Consider the following 16,106-nt stretch of genomic DNA (forward strand, 5'->3'; position numbering starts at 1 on the left):
AAATTTGCTGTACGAATACGTGTACCGTTACACCCCTTATGTATGTGTGTATATACACACATACTGTATATAAGGAGTGTAATGGTACATGTATTCGTACAGCAAATTTTCAGTACATGTCTTTCAGTTCGGTACATGTGGGTACATGCGAGTACATGTGTACACAACAAATACAGCGTTGTAGCCTTTTAACCACCAATAATACTCTGTGTTTCGTTACTGTCAATAAGAAACAAAGTCTCATCTTTCAAATTCTGTCCATTTTTACCAGGAAATTTAAACAATAAATGCTGTTTTACGCTCTTCAGTGTTGGGCAAGTTACTCTGAAAATGTAATCAAATTACTGATTACTGATTACTCCTTTTAAAAGTAATGCACCTGTTAATCGTTTATATTTTATATTAGTTCATGTTGCTTTTGTGCAATAGATGCATAACGATTTATTTGTTTTTAGATATTTTATGTTTAGATATTTCTATTTTGCGGGAGTCCCGTGAATCATTTTATTCTCCCGCATCCCACACACACACACACACGAGTGTCTACCCGCCCGCACCAGCACTCGTCCATCTTGTCCTGCGCCGCACTCTGTTGCGTCGGGTCTCACGGGAGCAGGTCTCTAATCCACTGGCACTTGACTCGACAGTGCGTGTGCTACATCCTTTTTACAATCTCTAGATTATAAAACACTGTATTCTGTCAGCAATGTAACGCGGCAGTAACGTATAGAGACCTCGGCTTGTAACTATACTCTAATTACTATTTTGAAAATTATAACGCGTTAAATTACTCCGTTACTAAAAATGTAATCAAATTACAGTAACGCGTTACTAAGTAATGCGTTACTGCCCAACACTGGCACTCTTTGATGTGGTGTGACAGATCTCTGTATAGACACATCAGTTCAAGCAGCAGTGTGGAGTGCGAGTGAATGCGATCATCTCTTCCTCTTTAATACCGTTTACTACTAGTTACAGCATGAAATAAACATGAATGAACATGTGAAGGTATGTTGAAAGATCCTGTGTGTGTCTCAATGTTTTAACCGTGGAAAGACACTGTTACGCTAAATATATGCCCTCTATTTGCTTATATATTCATTATATTTTACTTAACCTGAAGTAGAAACATAACTTTATAATTAGATACTGAAGTTAATGCAAAAACTGCCTTACATGCAGTTTACAAATTTGTACACTTTGTTCTTTTCTTTTTTATTTGTGTTTTATATAACAAACAGAAACTGAATTTAATAGTTTTGTATCTGTTATTTGTAACCTTAATATTATAGTAATGTGTAAGTAAAGAGCCCCAGATTACAAAATATAGATTTTTTTATCCTTACGTACATTCTAATTGTATTTATTTAAAGACAAAGACAATTCGTTCAGTAAACCACTGTTTAATAATAATAAAATAAATAAAAAAATAAAAATGTATATTTAGGTTTCTTCCCCCTGCTGTACCAAACTATAATTTTTGTCTATTGTGACACCCCTAATATATATATTTTTTTTCCTTAACCTATCTATTAACACTATGGTATAAAACTATTCTTGCAAAAATAAGAAATTTCATTTACTGGGGTGTTTAGGAAAAATGCTACATCCTAACCCTTTTTATAATTTCTGAACATAGAATAGGCATTGTTAATGTGTAAAAATGTAGATGTAATGTAAAAAGTAGATGACCTTATGTTAATTAATTCAACTTTCTGACTTCAGAAATCAAACAATCTGGAATGAGCAGCTTCTGTGGCTTAGTTAATAAATGGTCTTTTGAACTGGAGGAAGCTTTTATTTCAGAAGTGAAAATTCTGATTTTATGACCACTTTAAATCAAACATTCAAAAAGACTGCTGCATTAAACAACACATGAAAGGAAGAAAAATAAAAGGAAAGGAAGAAGGAAAGAAATGGAAATAATAAAAGTAATAATAAATAATAAAAGTAAAACGGCATCAGGGACAACAGCAGATGCATAAAGGAACAGGAAACAGCGATATCTTATTTTCTTCGTAGGATAACCTGCAAGAAAGCAACCGACTGTTCAGGGAACAGACCTAATGCACAGCAGGAACCATCAATGAATGTGCTCCAAACTCAAACTCTGACTAAATCAGACACACACCACACAGACCACTTTAAACATCTCTCTCTCTCTTGGCTAATGCTGGCCACATCAATTTCTTCAGCTGTTTAATGGAACGATATGACTGAATAATGCAGACTGATTTAATAATGCCTTAAAATATAAAGTAGGAATTTTAATTATGTTTTAGAAGCATGTTAAATTAAATGTTCTCAGACCTGTGGGACATCTTGTCCAGGGCCGCTGTGTATAAAGATATTACTGCAAAACAAAAAGAGGCAATCTTCGACAAAAACAGTTTGTTAGAGGCACCATTTATCAGAAACCACAGCCACATGAGTGCTTTCTGATCATATCACCTTCTTTTTCTTTGGTGTTGTGGGTTTAACTCAGGCAACACCACAACATTCAGCTCTGTGTCTCTGGTTAGCAACTGACAGACCGTGCAATTTACTCCAGGGCTGCTTCCAAACAACAAGAGGCAATTTTAGCAGAACAAAGATCTTTTTGCACCCCACACCATACACACTTGTGAAAATCAAAGGCGAGTGTGGTATCTACAGAGCGAAGACTTCTGAGAACAATCTGATTAAAGATTCCAAGATGGACAAGACAGATAGAGAGAAGATGTGAGAGGCAGAAAAAGGGATGTATAAAACGCTCCCGGCAGAATAATGAAACGCAGATTCACAAGATATTAAATTTTATGAGCAAGGTAGAAAAAAAGGCAGAGTGACTCTAATTCTAAAGGAAGGAGCAGAGTATACTGGAGGAGGATGACCACTAAAAGTACCTGCGTTGCCAAGGGCAACGTCCCAGGGAGAGCTGATTGGCTGTTGTGGTCCCGGTGCTCCGCCTTCTTTATCTGTGCCTTGAACGCCAATGCCAGCTAAGGTCGAGACTTTTCCTTCTGAAAGGTTGATCTTGAGAAGAAAAAAAAAACATCAGATTTTATTGAGGACAGAGACAAGCGGTTTTTCAAGCACCAATCAGAGTGAATTTGGGTTAGAGTTGCCAGCAGGAGAACAAGCTTGACCCGATTCTGCTGATTTACCTTTCTAACAAGGTGGTTCTCAGTGTCAGCCACGTAGACAGTGTCTCCCTTTATGAACACCCCTTGTGGGGAGCTGAACTGTGCCTCAGACAAATTTCCATCTCGTCTCCCACTTGAAGGACCTATGAAGGCAAAGATAAACTTGTAAAAGTAGACTAAAATAGCCTCAAAACCTTCACCAAAAAGAAAATTAGCAGCCTTTCTATACTTAAAATATAGGGCAGTTGGCAACCCTAATTTTTTGGAACCATCCTGCATTTAAGGGAACAGAACTGCATTTCAAGGACGGATGCAATTTGCCCCTTATTTCAGGTTGTAACACCCAAACAGCTACAAAGAACATGCTTTTTTCCAGCGGAGATATGCACTCTTGCATAGTTTTGCTTTCAGAATTAGGTTTCATTTAAAAAAAACAATAGATATACATTTTCTGTATTCATTCAAGCAGTTTGGTTTAATAATCAATAAATTGCATAAATGTGACCTTAATTAAATCAAATTACTATTTTTTTTTAAATTAAATTATACTGCAAATAAATAATTTATACATTAAAAGAACAACAACAACAATACTATATAAATAACATTTTGTAATGATTTAAAAGAAATCTCTTATGCTTACCATGGCTGCATTTATTTGATGAAAAATACAGTAAAACCAGCATTATTTATTGCAATTTAAAATAACAGTTTTCTATTTTAAAATGTAATTTATTCCTTTGATGGCCAAGCTGAATTTTCAGCAGCCATTACTCCAGCCTTCAGTGTCACATGATCCTTCAGAAATCATTATGCTGATTTATTGCTCAAGAAACATTTCTTATTATTAGCAAATATTGAAAACTGTTGTGCTGTTTAATATTTTTATGGGAACCGTGATACTTTCTTTTTTATTTTTGTAACAATTTAAAAATATTTTTTCACTTTTGATTAATTTAATGCATCTTTGTTTAATAATAAATCTTTGCTTAATAATGAATGTTAACAAATCTTACTGACCCAAAACCTTTGAATGGTAATGTGTGCATACATTTGAATAATAATTAATTGAAGATCCGATCTCAACATGTGTCAAATTATATTAAGAAAAAATTAAAGACAAAACAATAGTCAAATTCAGTGTCCCCTGAATTTGATAACTCTACTTAAAAAGTATGTATTAACAGGTCTTACCCCCTACTGTGTGCAGCAGCTGCCCAGTATGGGAGACCACCAATACCCTGTGGTGTCCTGTGTCGGCAATAGCCAACTGCTTGCTGCTGGGGTCCATGGCTATTTTCCCAGGGAAAGAGAGGATGGAGGGGGGCAGGGAGTCTCTATACAGTTTGATTCCCACATCATGGTCCTTGAGCAGCCCTTGTTCTCTGTAGTGCTTGTGGGCGGCCTCAGTGAAAAGGAAGAGCTGTTCTCGATGGCCTTCACCCACCAGGGAGAAAAGCAGATTTCCCCTGGGTCCCAGCACCACTAGCGTGGGCCAGCAGGACACCTCCAGCTCCTGCCACAGACGTGCATCACTGTCATTCACTACGGGATGGGTGATGTCATATCTCAACACCGCACTGCGTACGTTCTGTAGGACTTTCTCATTGGGGAATTTAGCTGAGTGCACACCTATGACAACCAGACCATCTGCAGAGATGAAAAAGAAGGAAAATGCAAGATATATAGAGTGTTTGACACTGAAGAGGAGGTATGGGACCGGAAAACAATTAGCCAGACTTAAATCTGCATCCCAAATTGTTTGTTGCACATACACTACCACCTGGCTTTGACAATCTTAAAATAATCTTATCTTGTTTTCGACTTCTAAGATTATCAGAAAGACCAATTATAGCTCAAATGATGAAATTAAAATAAAAACAAATAAAAGGACTACTTTATCAGCTAGCACTTGATACTCTCTTTGAACACCATCTGTAATGGGGATGAAAAATAAAAAGTTTTTACCTACCAAAACCTGCTGGCCTTAGTAGAACTTTTATTAAAATGCCCTGAGGTACATTTAGGTTTCAAAGTTATTCTAAAAGGTCCTTTATAAAGAACGTTTATGAAATAATAAATGTTTAATCTATCAAGGTCTGAACCTAAATCAAAAGGGAATGATAAAAGGAAAGTGGCTTTAATTTAATTATTTACATTTATTTTTTGCATAATTAAGGTTTTCGTGGATGCTTTTTTTGTTCGTTCAAAGAAAATCTATTCAGGTTACACAAAGCTTTTCATTCTTATCTCCTCTAACAATGCGTGGATGCATGTTGCGTTGGTGTATGCTTCTGAAACGTTTTATCCAAGTCCTTGAATACTGAAAATTCCAAAGAACCATCTTTTGTCCGTGTGTCAGCGCCTTGAATGTTTTCAACAGTACTAAACCTCAATCTGCATGAGTCACAGTTCCTTCCTTTTTAAAAACGTTCAATAAAAGAACAACAAAGTCTATCAGGAACAAAAATTTCTGTAAAGAAGACATGAAAAACAGCATTTAACTTGCTATAAAATGTAACAATCACATTGTGAAACTCCAAAATCCAACGGATTCTAAACATAAACCATCATACTAACATTGACAAAACCATTTAGGAGGGGTTTTGTTACGGAGTAGACATGCAAAGAGGTTAGCCAGTCATAACACAGGTCATTTACATAGACGCCTTAAAAGGTAAAGTAGCAAAAACTTGCTGTTCAACATTGTGTCCTAATATATGGAACCGGATACATTTTCATTGACAAGTAATTTGTCTGTCCACAATGAAGGAGGTAATGATGAACAATACGGCATAAAATTAGCCATCTATGACATGTTTAATATACAGTTATGTGGGTTTTTTAGACCAATTGGATTTACTGTGGGCGGGGCAACACAACTCTACAAAAGGAAAACTAAGTGACTAGCAATGTCCTGTGACTCATTGCTTATCAGAGTCACACAAAAAAAATAGAATAAATTTGATTGCTTGACACTTTATGTAGTATATGGATAGGCCACAGTGTAAAGGCTGTTCAAACCAGAATTAATTATAATTCTATAAGAATATGGTAGTCTACAATGAAGAGAAACAATATGATTGGATCCACTTTCAGAATTTTGTTCCAGCTGATGAATGATAAAAACATTTGACAGCCCAAGAGAATCCACCCGACATAAAGCTCTCCATCATTTAAAAGCAACGAATGACAACTGCAGCATATGCTTACAACAAACAGAACATTATCTCACATTTGTGTGGACGCAAATTTAGTTATATTTATAGTTATTTTTCTTGTAAATGGGCCTTAAGGGTCAGAGGGGGTGTGAAAACTGGTTAAAGTTAACTGAATCGACTGTTTTCATGCAAGAATCCTTGACTAGAATTATAAATATACAAAAAACGAAATGCTACAAAACAAGTACAGAAAATATAGGCCCCTTTAAAGAAATAAGAATACAAGAATCCCAGACGTACACCTCCTAACATGGGCTACTGCATGCAGAATGCCAAAACCAATCAAGGAAAACACGGGGGTCTTGATTGAGAGCTCATGCAGCCCCCAGGCATCCCATTATAACCAATGCTCTGCGTTTCTCTGTTTGTTCCAGTCTCCTGCACTGAGCTACGGTCTGCCTTCACTCCGCTTGACTTTGTCTAATTTAACAAAAATGTCAGCGGAACTTCTCCGCCTCGTCACTGGAAGTGACATTCCTCCATTCTGTGTCCCTGGGGTAAGCGACACAGCCATTGATGATTGAAGCAGACGGATGGTGGTTTTTAAATTCCGGTTTCAGCCGTCCATCAGAAGATTAAAATTCATGGGCTCAGCAGCGGAGATGGGAAGCACACACACGAGGGACCAGTGTCCCATTTCAGTATGCTTTTAGCCTGCTTCCCCTCTGCCTTTAAATGCATTTGAAATACACCTAGCATAATCAAAATGTGATCAATGTTTTTCTGTACTTTTCCTCATGTCTCCCCAGCTGATTTCCCCACAGGGGATTAAAGGCAAGATTCTTCTAGTACTATCACTACTTATTACTTATTGTCTTTATTATTGTTTAGATTATACACACACACACAGATATGTGTGTGTGTGTGTATATATAATCTAAACAATAATAAAGACAATAAGTAATAAGTAGTGATATTACTAGAAGAATCAAACAAGTCAACAATGTTTACAACAAATGTAAACTGTATTTACTGTACAATTTCCAGCAAAAAAAAAAAAAAATGCAAATGAAACTTAAAATTCAATGAAAAATATATACAGTGGGTACGGAAAGTATCGACAGTTCGTTCCTGAGTAACAGTGGGCCGTCTGTGTTCAACCATTCCAGTCCTGCAAAATAACAATAGAATTTAGTGTTTAACTAATATTTTTATTATGAAAATTTACATTAACTGAAAAAAACAAACAAATAAATAAATTATATAAAGGCATATAAAATATGTTGCTTCAAATGATTCAGCATTTTTTTGTGGTGGTGCCTTTAAAGAAAATAGGCAAGGCAGATACAAATCTGAATAGACGCCCCCCCCATTATAACCTTCCAGAACCAACACTACAGTGTACTGTATAACACTCACTGTTGATTCAGTACATTATAACGCAGTAAAAAGCAGACAGAAGCAATTTGTAATTCCAAAATATTAGTCTTTTATCTAAATCACGAATCAATCTATGATTGATCTTAAGTTTCAAAGCCACTCTAATAAGATACAAATACTGTATACATTCTCACACCCACAGAGTTCATTTACACTCTTGCCTTCTTCAAAATCCGGTATAATTAAATCGTCCCTTTCGTCTATTTTGTGTAAATACTGATGTACGAGATTTTCCTTCTCTTCTTGAGTCGTCGCATCTTCTAAAGCATAGTCTAGCTGGCTCTGAATGGGGAAAAGATCTGACAGTTTACTGTAAGACGCCATGACTCCCACAACAACAGAATAGCGACTAACATTTACGTTCGGCACTTTCGACAGACAAATTGCAACAGTATCCAAGACAAAATAAACTTCTTTGGCGAGTAGTTAACATATTCGTCATATTATTAAAAATGCTGTTTCTATTAAATCTATAAATAGATGTCCCATGTCTAATATGAAATGACTCGATACGATTTGCATTATGGAATATGCGAACATCAATGTTAAAATAAATGCGCTTTCAACATTGGCGGTAAGAGTAATGACGAAAGATACTCGACGGCATTATCTAATATGAACGGTTTTTGTTAAAATACTTTTACAGAATACGTCTTTCTTAAGGCTTTTTGCTTTCGTGATGACTTTCTGAATGATACGGTCTTATTTGTGCTGTGGTCGTGTTTTTTGTCTTAAGAGAACATGAATGTGATGTTACAAAACAGCTTCGTTCAGAACAAAGCAGTAGAATCTATTAATGATTACAAATGTCACAGAGCGGCTCTGAGAGTGAAATCTGGGATTATAAACCTCTTAAGAAAACCAAAAAACGAAGCTGCAAATCACAGATAACAAGAGAAAATGGGACCAAGAGGAGAAAGGATAGCAATCCTGGGACATCAGTGCAAAAAACAGAAGTCAACAGTGCTGAAACACACACTGGTTTAGACCAGAATGGCAATAATGCTCCCATTAACATTGTGAACTCAGGATCCCTGGACGTGAATCATGGGACACTTTCTCAGGATGTCCAGGAAAAAGACCCTCAGTCAGGAGGCTTCTGTCCTGTCTGTCAAATGCCATTTTCCCTCTTAGTGGTTCAGTCTCAACAATGGCATGTTGCAGAATGCTTAGATAACCCTGGTGACAACTGTAAAGGTAATGTTTTTCATAAATTCATATGTGAAGTCAACAGTCATTCTGTTGTCTAACACACCAGAATCAACAACATCATTCATTACAGGGTTCCCACATATATGGAAATATCAGGGATTTTTTTTTATTGTTATTTACATAGCTGGAAAATGTATATGTACATTTACTATAGATTTAATTCACATGCGCGTTATTTTTAAATGATACGCCACTGTAAAATATAGACAGCTAGAGAATGCTATTCTTGAACACAGTTATGAAACTATTAAAATAAATAAATTGGTCAATGGATTGTTTTTTTTTATGACTGATGTCTTTTACTTAAATATTTACTATATGTAGGCCTACAACTAATTGTAAAAACAAAACGAATTGATTATAAGGTTTGAGGAGCCTATTAGTAACATGCTCTTATCACTTTAATGTGGAATATTTCCAAGAATATTATTGTGTAATATTTAAGAAAAAAAATGACACTTTCTCTGTCTCTAATGTTACAGAATGTCCAGATGGTCTTCATTGTGCAGCCTCCATTCCCAATCACTACAAGAGATACAGCCACTCTCTACTTGCTCAGAGTCGAGCGCTAAACGACTGCACGACCCAAGCCATCTCAGACTTCAACTTGAAGTCAGTTAATAATGTTGCACCTGCATCTGGTACGGAGAGCTCTGTGGACAGCGCTGTGAATGTATCCGCTTCATCCAGCCAAAGTTCATCTCCTGGTGATGGACCAAAGGGAACTCCCACCCAGAGTAACGCACTGCTGCTTTTGCGCTCCCCTAATACTGAAGATATCAAGAAAAAGAAAGGTTGGTCTCCTTCTGTCAAAAGATCTCAATCTCAGAATTCCTCACAGGAAGCAAGAATGAAGACTTCAATTCCAGCTAATGCACATAGTTTTGACAATGCTGTTCAGACACAGACTAATGAGGTTAAAGCCGAGCTCTTCGAATGTAATGATGATGATTATATCTCCTACTCCCCACTCTCTGAACTTCCAAATGTGGATAAGGAGCACAGAACTAATATAGAGATTCACAGTACTGCACTGCAGGAAAATGAGGTTGGTGATGATTCTCTTAAACTGTTCAGCGATGAAGCTGATGATCTATTCTATAATATGCTGGACCACTATGAGACAGGGAACATGGAACATGGACCAGACAAAAACTCATTAGACACCTGTGAGAAACTGCAGACATCGTTAGCACCCGATGATCACCTGATTAATTCCAGCTCCACAGGTGTTTCTGATGGAACATTTCAGCATGGACCTCAATCAATAGGAAAACAATCCACAACAAATCCTGAAGATCCAAACTCCCAGCTACAGTCACCTCAAAGTTTGGTATTAGAGTGTCTTCGGGAGCGCATATCTAATCCTGTACATGCCAACAGTTACATAAACCAAGAGTTGTCTTCCACCCAAACAGCCCTAACTCAGAAAACACAATCTATGGCTCCTAGGAGAACTCAGACTAAGGCAGGTCCCTCTGGATTAAAGCAAACAGACATTGGGGTGTTTTTTGGCTTGAAGCCATTGAATGAAAAAAAGGCTGAGGAGGAAGTGAAGGCAACGGTCAGAGAAACCGATCAGCAAGGGTCTAGGAGAGCGAGGATTTCAGAAACTCAGGGGGAAGACGCTAAGCTCCAGGGTAGATGGCGTAGGAAGAGCAAAGCTCCATCTGAAGTGTCCAGTGTCTCGCCTGCTGCAGAAGATGGTACGACTCGGCCCACACAAACAGAAGGAAAGCGAGGAGGGAGGGCAGAGAGGCAGAAAAGATGGAACAGGGGAAGAGCGACAGATGGAGATCCCGAGGAGCCCAAGCGGTGTCCATTCTACAAGAAAATTCCTGGTTTGTGAACTGCTTTAATGCTTTTGTTTAGACCTACTTAATACCAGTTGTTAAGATTGCATAAGCATTTACACTTTCGTTCTTAATAACTTGTGCCAGAACTTTATTGTACAAGATGTGTGTTTATTCTTTTACTCTCATAATAACTGTTATTGTTTAGCTTGTTTTGGTCTAATGTGCTTTGGTGAATATAATATGCTTTTTCTCTGTTTAGGAACTGGTTTTGCTGTGGATGCGTTTCAGTATGGGGTTGTTGAAGGTGTCACAGCCTACTTTCTCACTCACTTCCACTCGGACCACTATGGTGGCTTGAGAAAAGACTCCGTTTTAACCATCTACTGTAACAAAGTATGTATCCCAACCTCATTGCACTTTAAGAATAATGAAAGCAGGATTTTCCTTGCTCTTTGGAAAACTGAAGAGTTCAATTTACTATATAGAAATTCTCTAACATTCACAGTTCCCTTCCAAGAAACTAAAGGGATGGTTAACTCAAAAATAAAAATTCTGTCATTATTTAATCACCCTCATGTTCTTCCAAACCTTTATTCATTTCTTTCTTCTTTGAAATACAAAAGAGCATTGGGAGCCACACAGCTTTGAAGACCATTGACTTCTTTTGTATACACACACAAAAAAACACTAAAGCACATCTCAAAGTGTTTTCTTTTATATTCCACACAAGATAGCAGGTCATACCGTTTTGGAGCAACATGGAGTTGTTTAAATCATAAGTAAATCATGAAAGAATTTTCATTTTTGGATGAAATTTAAACCTAACACTTTAAACTTCAAAAATGTGTCATGGATATGAAATCAGGAATATCAACACCTTGACATGAAACATCACAAATTTACATAAATCAAGATGAAAGTGAAAAATGGAAAAACAAATGGGGAAAGCAAAATCCCATGAAGAAAAGAAAACGTTTTCTTTTTTTCTCAATGATGGTGTCAGGGAGGATTTGCTCTTGACTGAATCTTGGATTTCATGACTAACTGGTGTTAATCATGGCAGATAACTGGTAACCTGGTGAAGAGCAAGCTGAAGGTGGGTGAGCAGTATGTTCATGTTCTCCCAATGAACACAGAGTGTATGGTGCAAGGAGTGAAGGTCACTCTCCTGGATGCTAATCAGTGAGTGTATCCTCTAACTAATGAACATTTGAAGCCAATTTTATTACTTAATAAAAGGTTCCTATGTTCATACAGAATGACAAGACCTTAATTACTATGACTGCCCCCCCCCCCCCCCCCCCAGCTCTTACGGGGGCCAGACGGTACTCCACACAGGTGACTTCCGGGCTGATCCGTCCATGGAGCGCTACCCAGAGCTGCAGGGTCTCAGGATACAGACCCTCTATCTGGACACAACGTGAGTTCCCTACTAATAAAGCTACTTTTTGGTGCTGCGTTGTGTGTTGCCCACTTTGATTGCATCAACTGAGATGGGTTATAGGGTTGAGATTAAAAACAAAATAAAACTTTTTTTTTTCTCCATAGGTATTGCAGTCCTGAGTATACATTTCCCACTCAACAGGAAGTCATCACCTTTGCCGTAAACACAGCTTTTGAACAGATCACACTGAACCCTCGTACACTTGTGGTTTGTGGCACCTACGCAGTTGGGAAAGAGAAGGTTTTTCTAGGTCAGTGAGCAATGTTGTCCTGCTTTGTCCAGACCTCTTGTAGACCTTGTGCTACTTCATCCGCTCTTGAAAGGATAGATTGTTCACTTTTTTATTATCCGTGACCGTCATACTCACTCATGAATGAGGCTCGTATAAAATAAAACGGTTTAAAAAAGAGGTTTGCAAATGCTGTCCTGACTTGACTTTGAAATTATGTTCCTGTTCCACAGTTTGTCTGGCTTCCTGTTCGTTTTAGAAAATGCATCCATGATTAATGTCCTGCACCCATTTACTTTTAAAGCTATGATTACTTGGTGTCCCACTGTGGACTGTTTTGCTAAAATGAAATCTCACATTGGATTGCAACTTCTTTCCAAATCCCAATAGACTAATTTTCATTCGTTCCTTCTTGTCTATATAGCGATATATAAACATTTTTTACCTGTCCCACCTGTTCTTCTAGCTGTATCGGAAGTGTTGGGCGCTAAGGTGTGTTTGTCCAAGGATAAGTATAACACCATGTGCTGCCTGGAGTCGGAGGAGATTGGCCAGTGCATCACTACAGACTGGCGGCCGGCCCAGGTGCATGTACTTCCCATGATGCAGCTCAATTTCAAAGTGAGTTGAACTACATTTAAAACTTCTGCGGCTTGTTTGTCATATCTGTAAGTTTTAAATTATCAAAAGGAATTTTTATCATCTGCATTTTTTGCTTTTTGATTTCATAAGTGTATAAAAAGAGCTGATTATGTTAAACACAATCAATGAGGCTATGTTTACTTATTCAATTTGGAGTTTAAAATTCATGCAGCGTTCAGTGTTATCTTTAATTTTCCTTGACAGCGCGTTTATGCTAATGCGGGAGGAAAAAAATTAAGATTCTAATTACAGAGACCAAATGCCAGCACAGCAGTTCTGGCAGCGGTAGCACTGATTGAGTCTGACTGAAAGTAAATTCTAATGAGACCGTTGCAGATAATAAAGATTAGTTATATGATGTGCCTTGAACCATTATAAGCAACTTTTCTCACCCATGCCAATGTAGATGTTGATTCAAAGCAATTTCAGAGTTGTTCCCAATGAGAAACGGGTTTAAATGGCCCTGACAGGATGGAGGAAAAATTGCAGGGCAAGGTTGATTGTAGATTGCACCACATTTTATTTTTCAGCCACATTGAAAAGTCATTATGTGAATTGAAAGAAAGAAGCTGATTGCAATGTGGCATCATTTGACTTCAGTTACCCTTTTTGTCACGCATATACCATTCAAAAGTTTGGGGTCAGTAAGATTGTGTTTTTCTTTTGAAAGTCTCTTATGCACACCAAGGCTGTATTTATTTGATCAAAAATACACTAAAACAGTGATATTATTACAATTTTAAATAACTTGTCTATTTTGATATAATCTTATCAATATTTAATACAATTGTGCTGCTTAATATTTTTGTTGAAACTGGGATACTTTGAATAGAATGTTCAAATGAACAGCCTTTATTTGAAATGGAAATCTTTTGTAAGGTTATAAATGTCTTTGCTGTCACTTTTGATCAATTTAATGCATTCTTTCTAAAAAAAAAAAAAACATACTCTCCCAAAACTTCTGAATAAGAGTATAGTCGTATTTACACTTACTACATTTGCAGACATATTTATTCAAAATAACTAAAAATGAGCAACAGCTCAAGCTAATCAGCCTAAATATTTATGACCAGAAGTTTTTTCTTAACTGTACAGAACCTGCGGACACACTTGAATAAGTTCTCCAGGCAGTATGACCAGCTAGTGGCGTTCAAGCCCACAGGCTGGACCTTCAGCCAAACTGTAAGGGTGGAAGACATCCAGCCTCAGACTCAAGAGAACATCAGTATCTATGGTATGTGTCAGTCTAGATTTATAGAGGATTTAATATAATGATTTTACTTGCCTCATTCACTATTTCATGTGTTTACGCGCAGTTATTACAATATAATTGAAATATCTGAGACTGTCTGGGATGCTGACATTAACAGGAAAGGTTTTTGGCAAAATCAGCCAGTAGCGCATATGTAGGGCTACATTTACTTCTAATATTTTTAGAAAATTGGGTCGCTTTACTTGAAACTTAAATTGCAAGCCCAAACAAACCCTAATCAAGGGAAGTAGATGTACACCAAATTGTGTTGTTTCTGTAATGTTGTATTTGCATTTTGATTTTATAAGAGGAAAAAATACCCTCTATTTTGTCTGGTGACTTTAAGAGCAAAATGAGTTTGTATTTTTGCCATCCTTTTAAATCAAAATCGAAATAAGACGTTTAAAAAAGCGAATAAAAACGCCTTATATTGCTCCATTTGCTTGCATCTAGGATGGACAGTTTTATGACGCTTTAATAGGTTTTCTCCATTTTGCTTAATGGTAGGTCTATAGGGTGCCCAAACTCGGTCCTGGAGGGCCGGTGTCCTGCAGAGTTTAGCTCCAGCTTGCCTCAACACACCTGCCTGGAAGTTTCTAGTATGCCTAGTAAGACCTTGATTAGCTGGTTCAGGTGTGTTTGATTAGGGTTGGAGCTAAACTCTGCAGGACACCGGCCCTCCAGGACCGAGTTTGGGCACCCCTGGTCTATACCAATAAAACAAAAATGCAGAAAACGTGCTATTTTTTTTATTGATCTGTCACACCATCCCTTCCTTAATAAGATCTTAAAGAGGATTGCTTTCCATTGAACTGATTTTCAGTGTAGACAACACAGCCTTGTCATTCTGTTCCACTAACTGACAAGATTATACCTAATGGCTTCGTATGTGGAATGTAATTACATTATATTGATTTTTCTCCCTTCCTGCAGTTGTTAGAAATGCTGAATGTCGTTTCAGGCTAAGAACAGCATGCCCTGTATTAACAGAATCAGCAGATGTGATTTGATCCAGAGGAAAAACTCAAGATGTCAGGTTCTGCAAGCCCAGGGTTTTAATTTCTTAATATCAGCGGTCTGCAGCCCAATCAGGTGCTGCCTCAAGCAGTAGACGCATCTCATTTCACAAGCTCCACTGGAATCTGAGACATCCAACATGGGAATTAATGGGAATTTGTGCTTGTTACTTTACACAAACACACTATATAATTTGTGAAATAATTATACAAAAGGCTAGAGTGTAGAGCCCTGCGCGGGACTGTTTTCTTAAGCCCGCTCCCGCTGAATTTATGACCAGGACCGCCGCTCCTGCAACCTGCGTGTTCCACTCCCGCCCATGCCAAAAGGGTCTGGCTGCAGACTTGCACTTGCACTCTCAGACTTGCATTCTCAGACTTCCGCTAGCGACGTCACTTGCAGTCTTTTTTATTTTTTATTTCGTTCTATTTTGTATTATTTTGAATCTCAACATTTTACAACAGTAGCCAGGTGGTGAAGACAAGAAAAAAGAAACTAAATAACAATGTCACTTGCAATCGCCACTTGCACCCTCCGCTACCTGCGACATCACTTTTAATCGACACAAATCGTGCGTGCTGCCAATGGAGACAAGAAGCTGTGGTGGTGATTAAACGATTAAAACTAATTTAGTACTATAACATACAGGGTCCTGCAAGAAAAAGACAAGACCTGCAAATCCGTGGCCACAGAGCAGCAGAATATGAACGCATGCGCAAAGTCTCTCGTTAAGCGTTTTCCTCCTGTAGAAAAACATAAACACTTAACATGGCTTAATGTATTAAGAT

The 16,106-nt window shown here is 37.6% G+C and overlaps 2 protein-coding genes across 2 annotated transcripts in view; one reads left to right on the forward strand and one right to left on the reverse strand.

Annotated features, from left to right (window-relative positions):
• Nucleotides 1–8,081, reverse strand: part of LOC107702418 (NHL repeat-containing protein 2-like) — an 18,075-nt gene extending 9,994 nt beyond the window's left edge. The window contains exons 1-5 of the mRNA XM_016504741.1: nucleotides 7,888–8,081; nucleotides 7,409–7,457; nucleotides 4,320–4,825; nucleotides 3,147–3,268; nucleotides 2,886–3,015 (exon numbers count right to left, since the gene is read on the reverse strand). Coding sequence (XP_016360227.1) covers nucleotides 2,886–3,015; nucleotides 3,147–3,268; nucleotides 4,320–4,825; nucleotides 7,409–7,457; nucleotides 7,888–8,050 — 970 coding nt within the window. The 5' untranslated portion in view covers nucleotides 8,051–8,081. The remainder of the gene's footprint in view (nucleotides 1–2,885; nucleotides 3,016–3,146; nucleotides 3,269–4,319; nucleotides 4,826–7,408; nucleotides 7,458–7,887) is intronic.
• A 210-nt stretch (nucleotides 8,082–8,291) lies between these two features.
• The window catches only part of LOC107702450 (DNA cross-link repair 1A protein-like), a 10,204-nt gene continuing 2,389 nt past the window's right edge, over nucleotides 8,292–16,106 (forward strand). The window contains exons 1-8 of the mRNA XM_016504770.1: nucleotides 8,292–8,923; nucleotides 9,421–10,779; nucleotides 10,994–11,127; nucleotides 11,798–11,916; nucleotides 12,041–12,154; nucleotides 12,283–12,428; nucleotides 12,874–13,028; nucleotides 14,145–14,283. Of these exons, the coding sequence (XP_016360256.1) occupies nucleotides 8,533–8,923; nucleotides 9,421–10,779; nucleotides 10,994–11,127; nucleotides 11,798–11,916; nucleotides 12,041–12,154; nucleotides 12,283–12,428; nucleotides 12,874–13,028; nucleotides 14,145–14,283 (2,557 nt within the window). The 5' untranslated portion in view covers nucleotides 8,292–8,532. The remainder of the gene's footprint in view (nucleotides 8,924–9,420; nucleotides 10,780–10,993; nucleotides 11,128–11,797; nucleotides 11,917–12,040; nucleotides 12,155–12,282; nucleotides 12,429–12,873; nucleotides 13,029–14,144; nucleotides 14,284–16,106) is intronic.

This window comes from Sinocyclocheilus anshuiensis, unplaced genomic scaffold (assembly GCF_001515605.1).
Source record: "Sinocyclocheilus anshuiensis isolate Anshui unplaced genomic scaffold, SAMN03320099.WGS_v1.1 scaffold190, whole genome shotgun sequence".
Lineage (NCBI taxonomy): Eukaryota > Metazoa > Chordata > Actinopteri > Cypriniformes > Cyprinidae > Sinocyclocheilus > Sinocyclocheilus anshuiensis.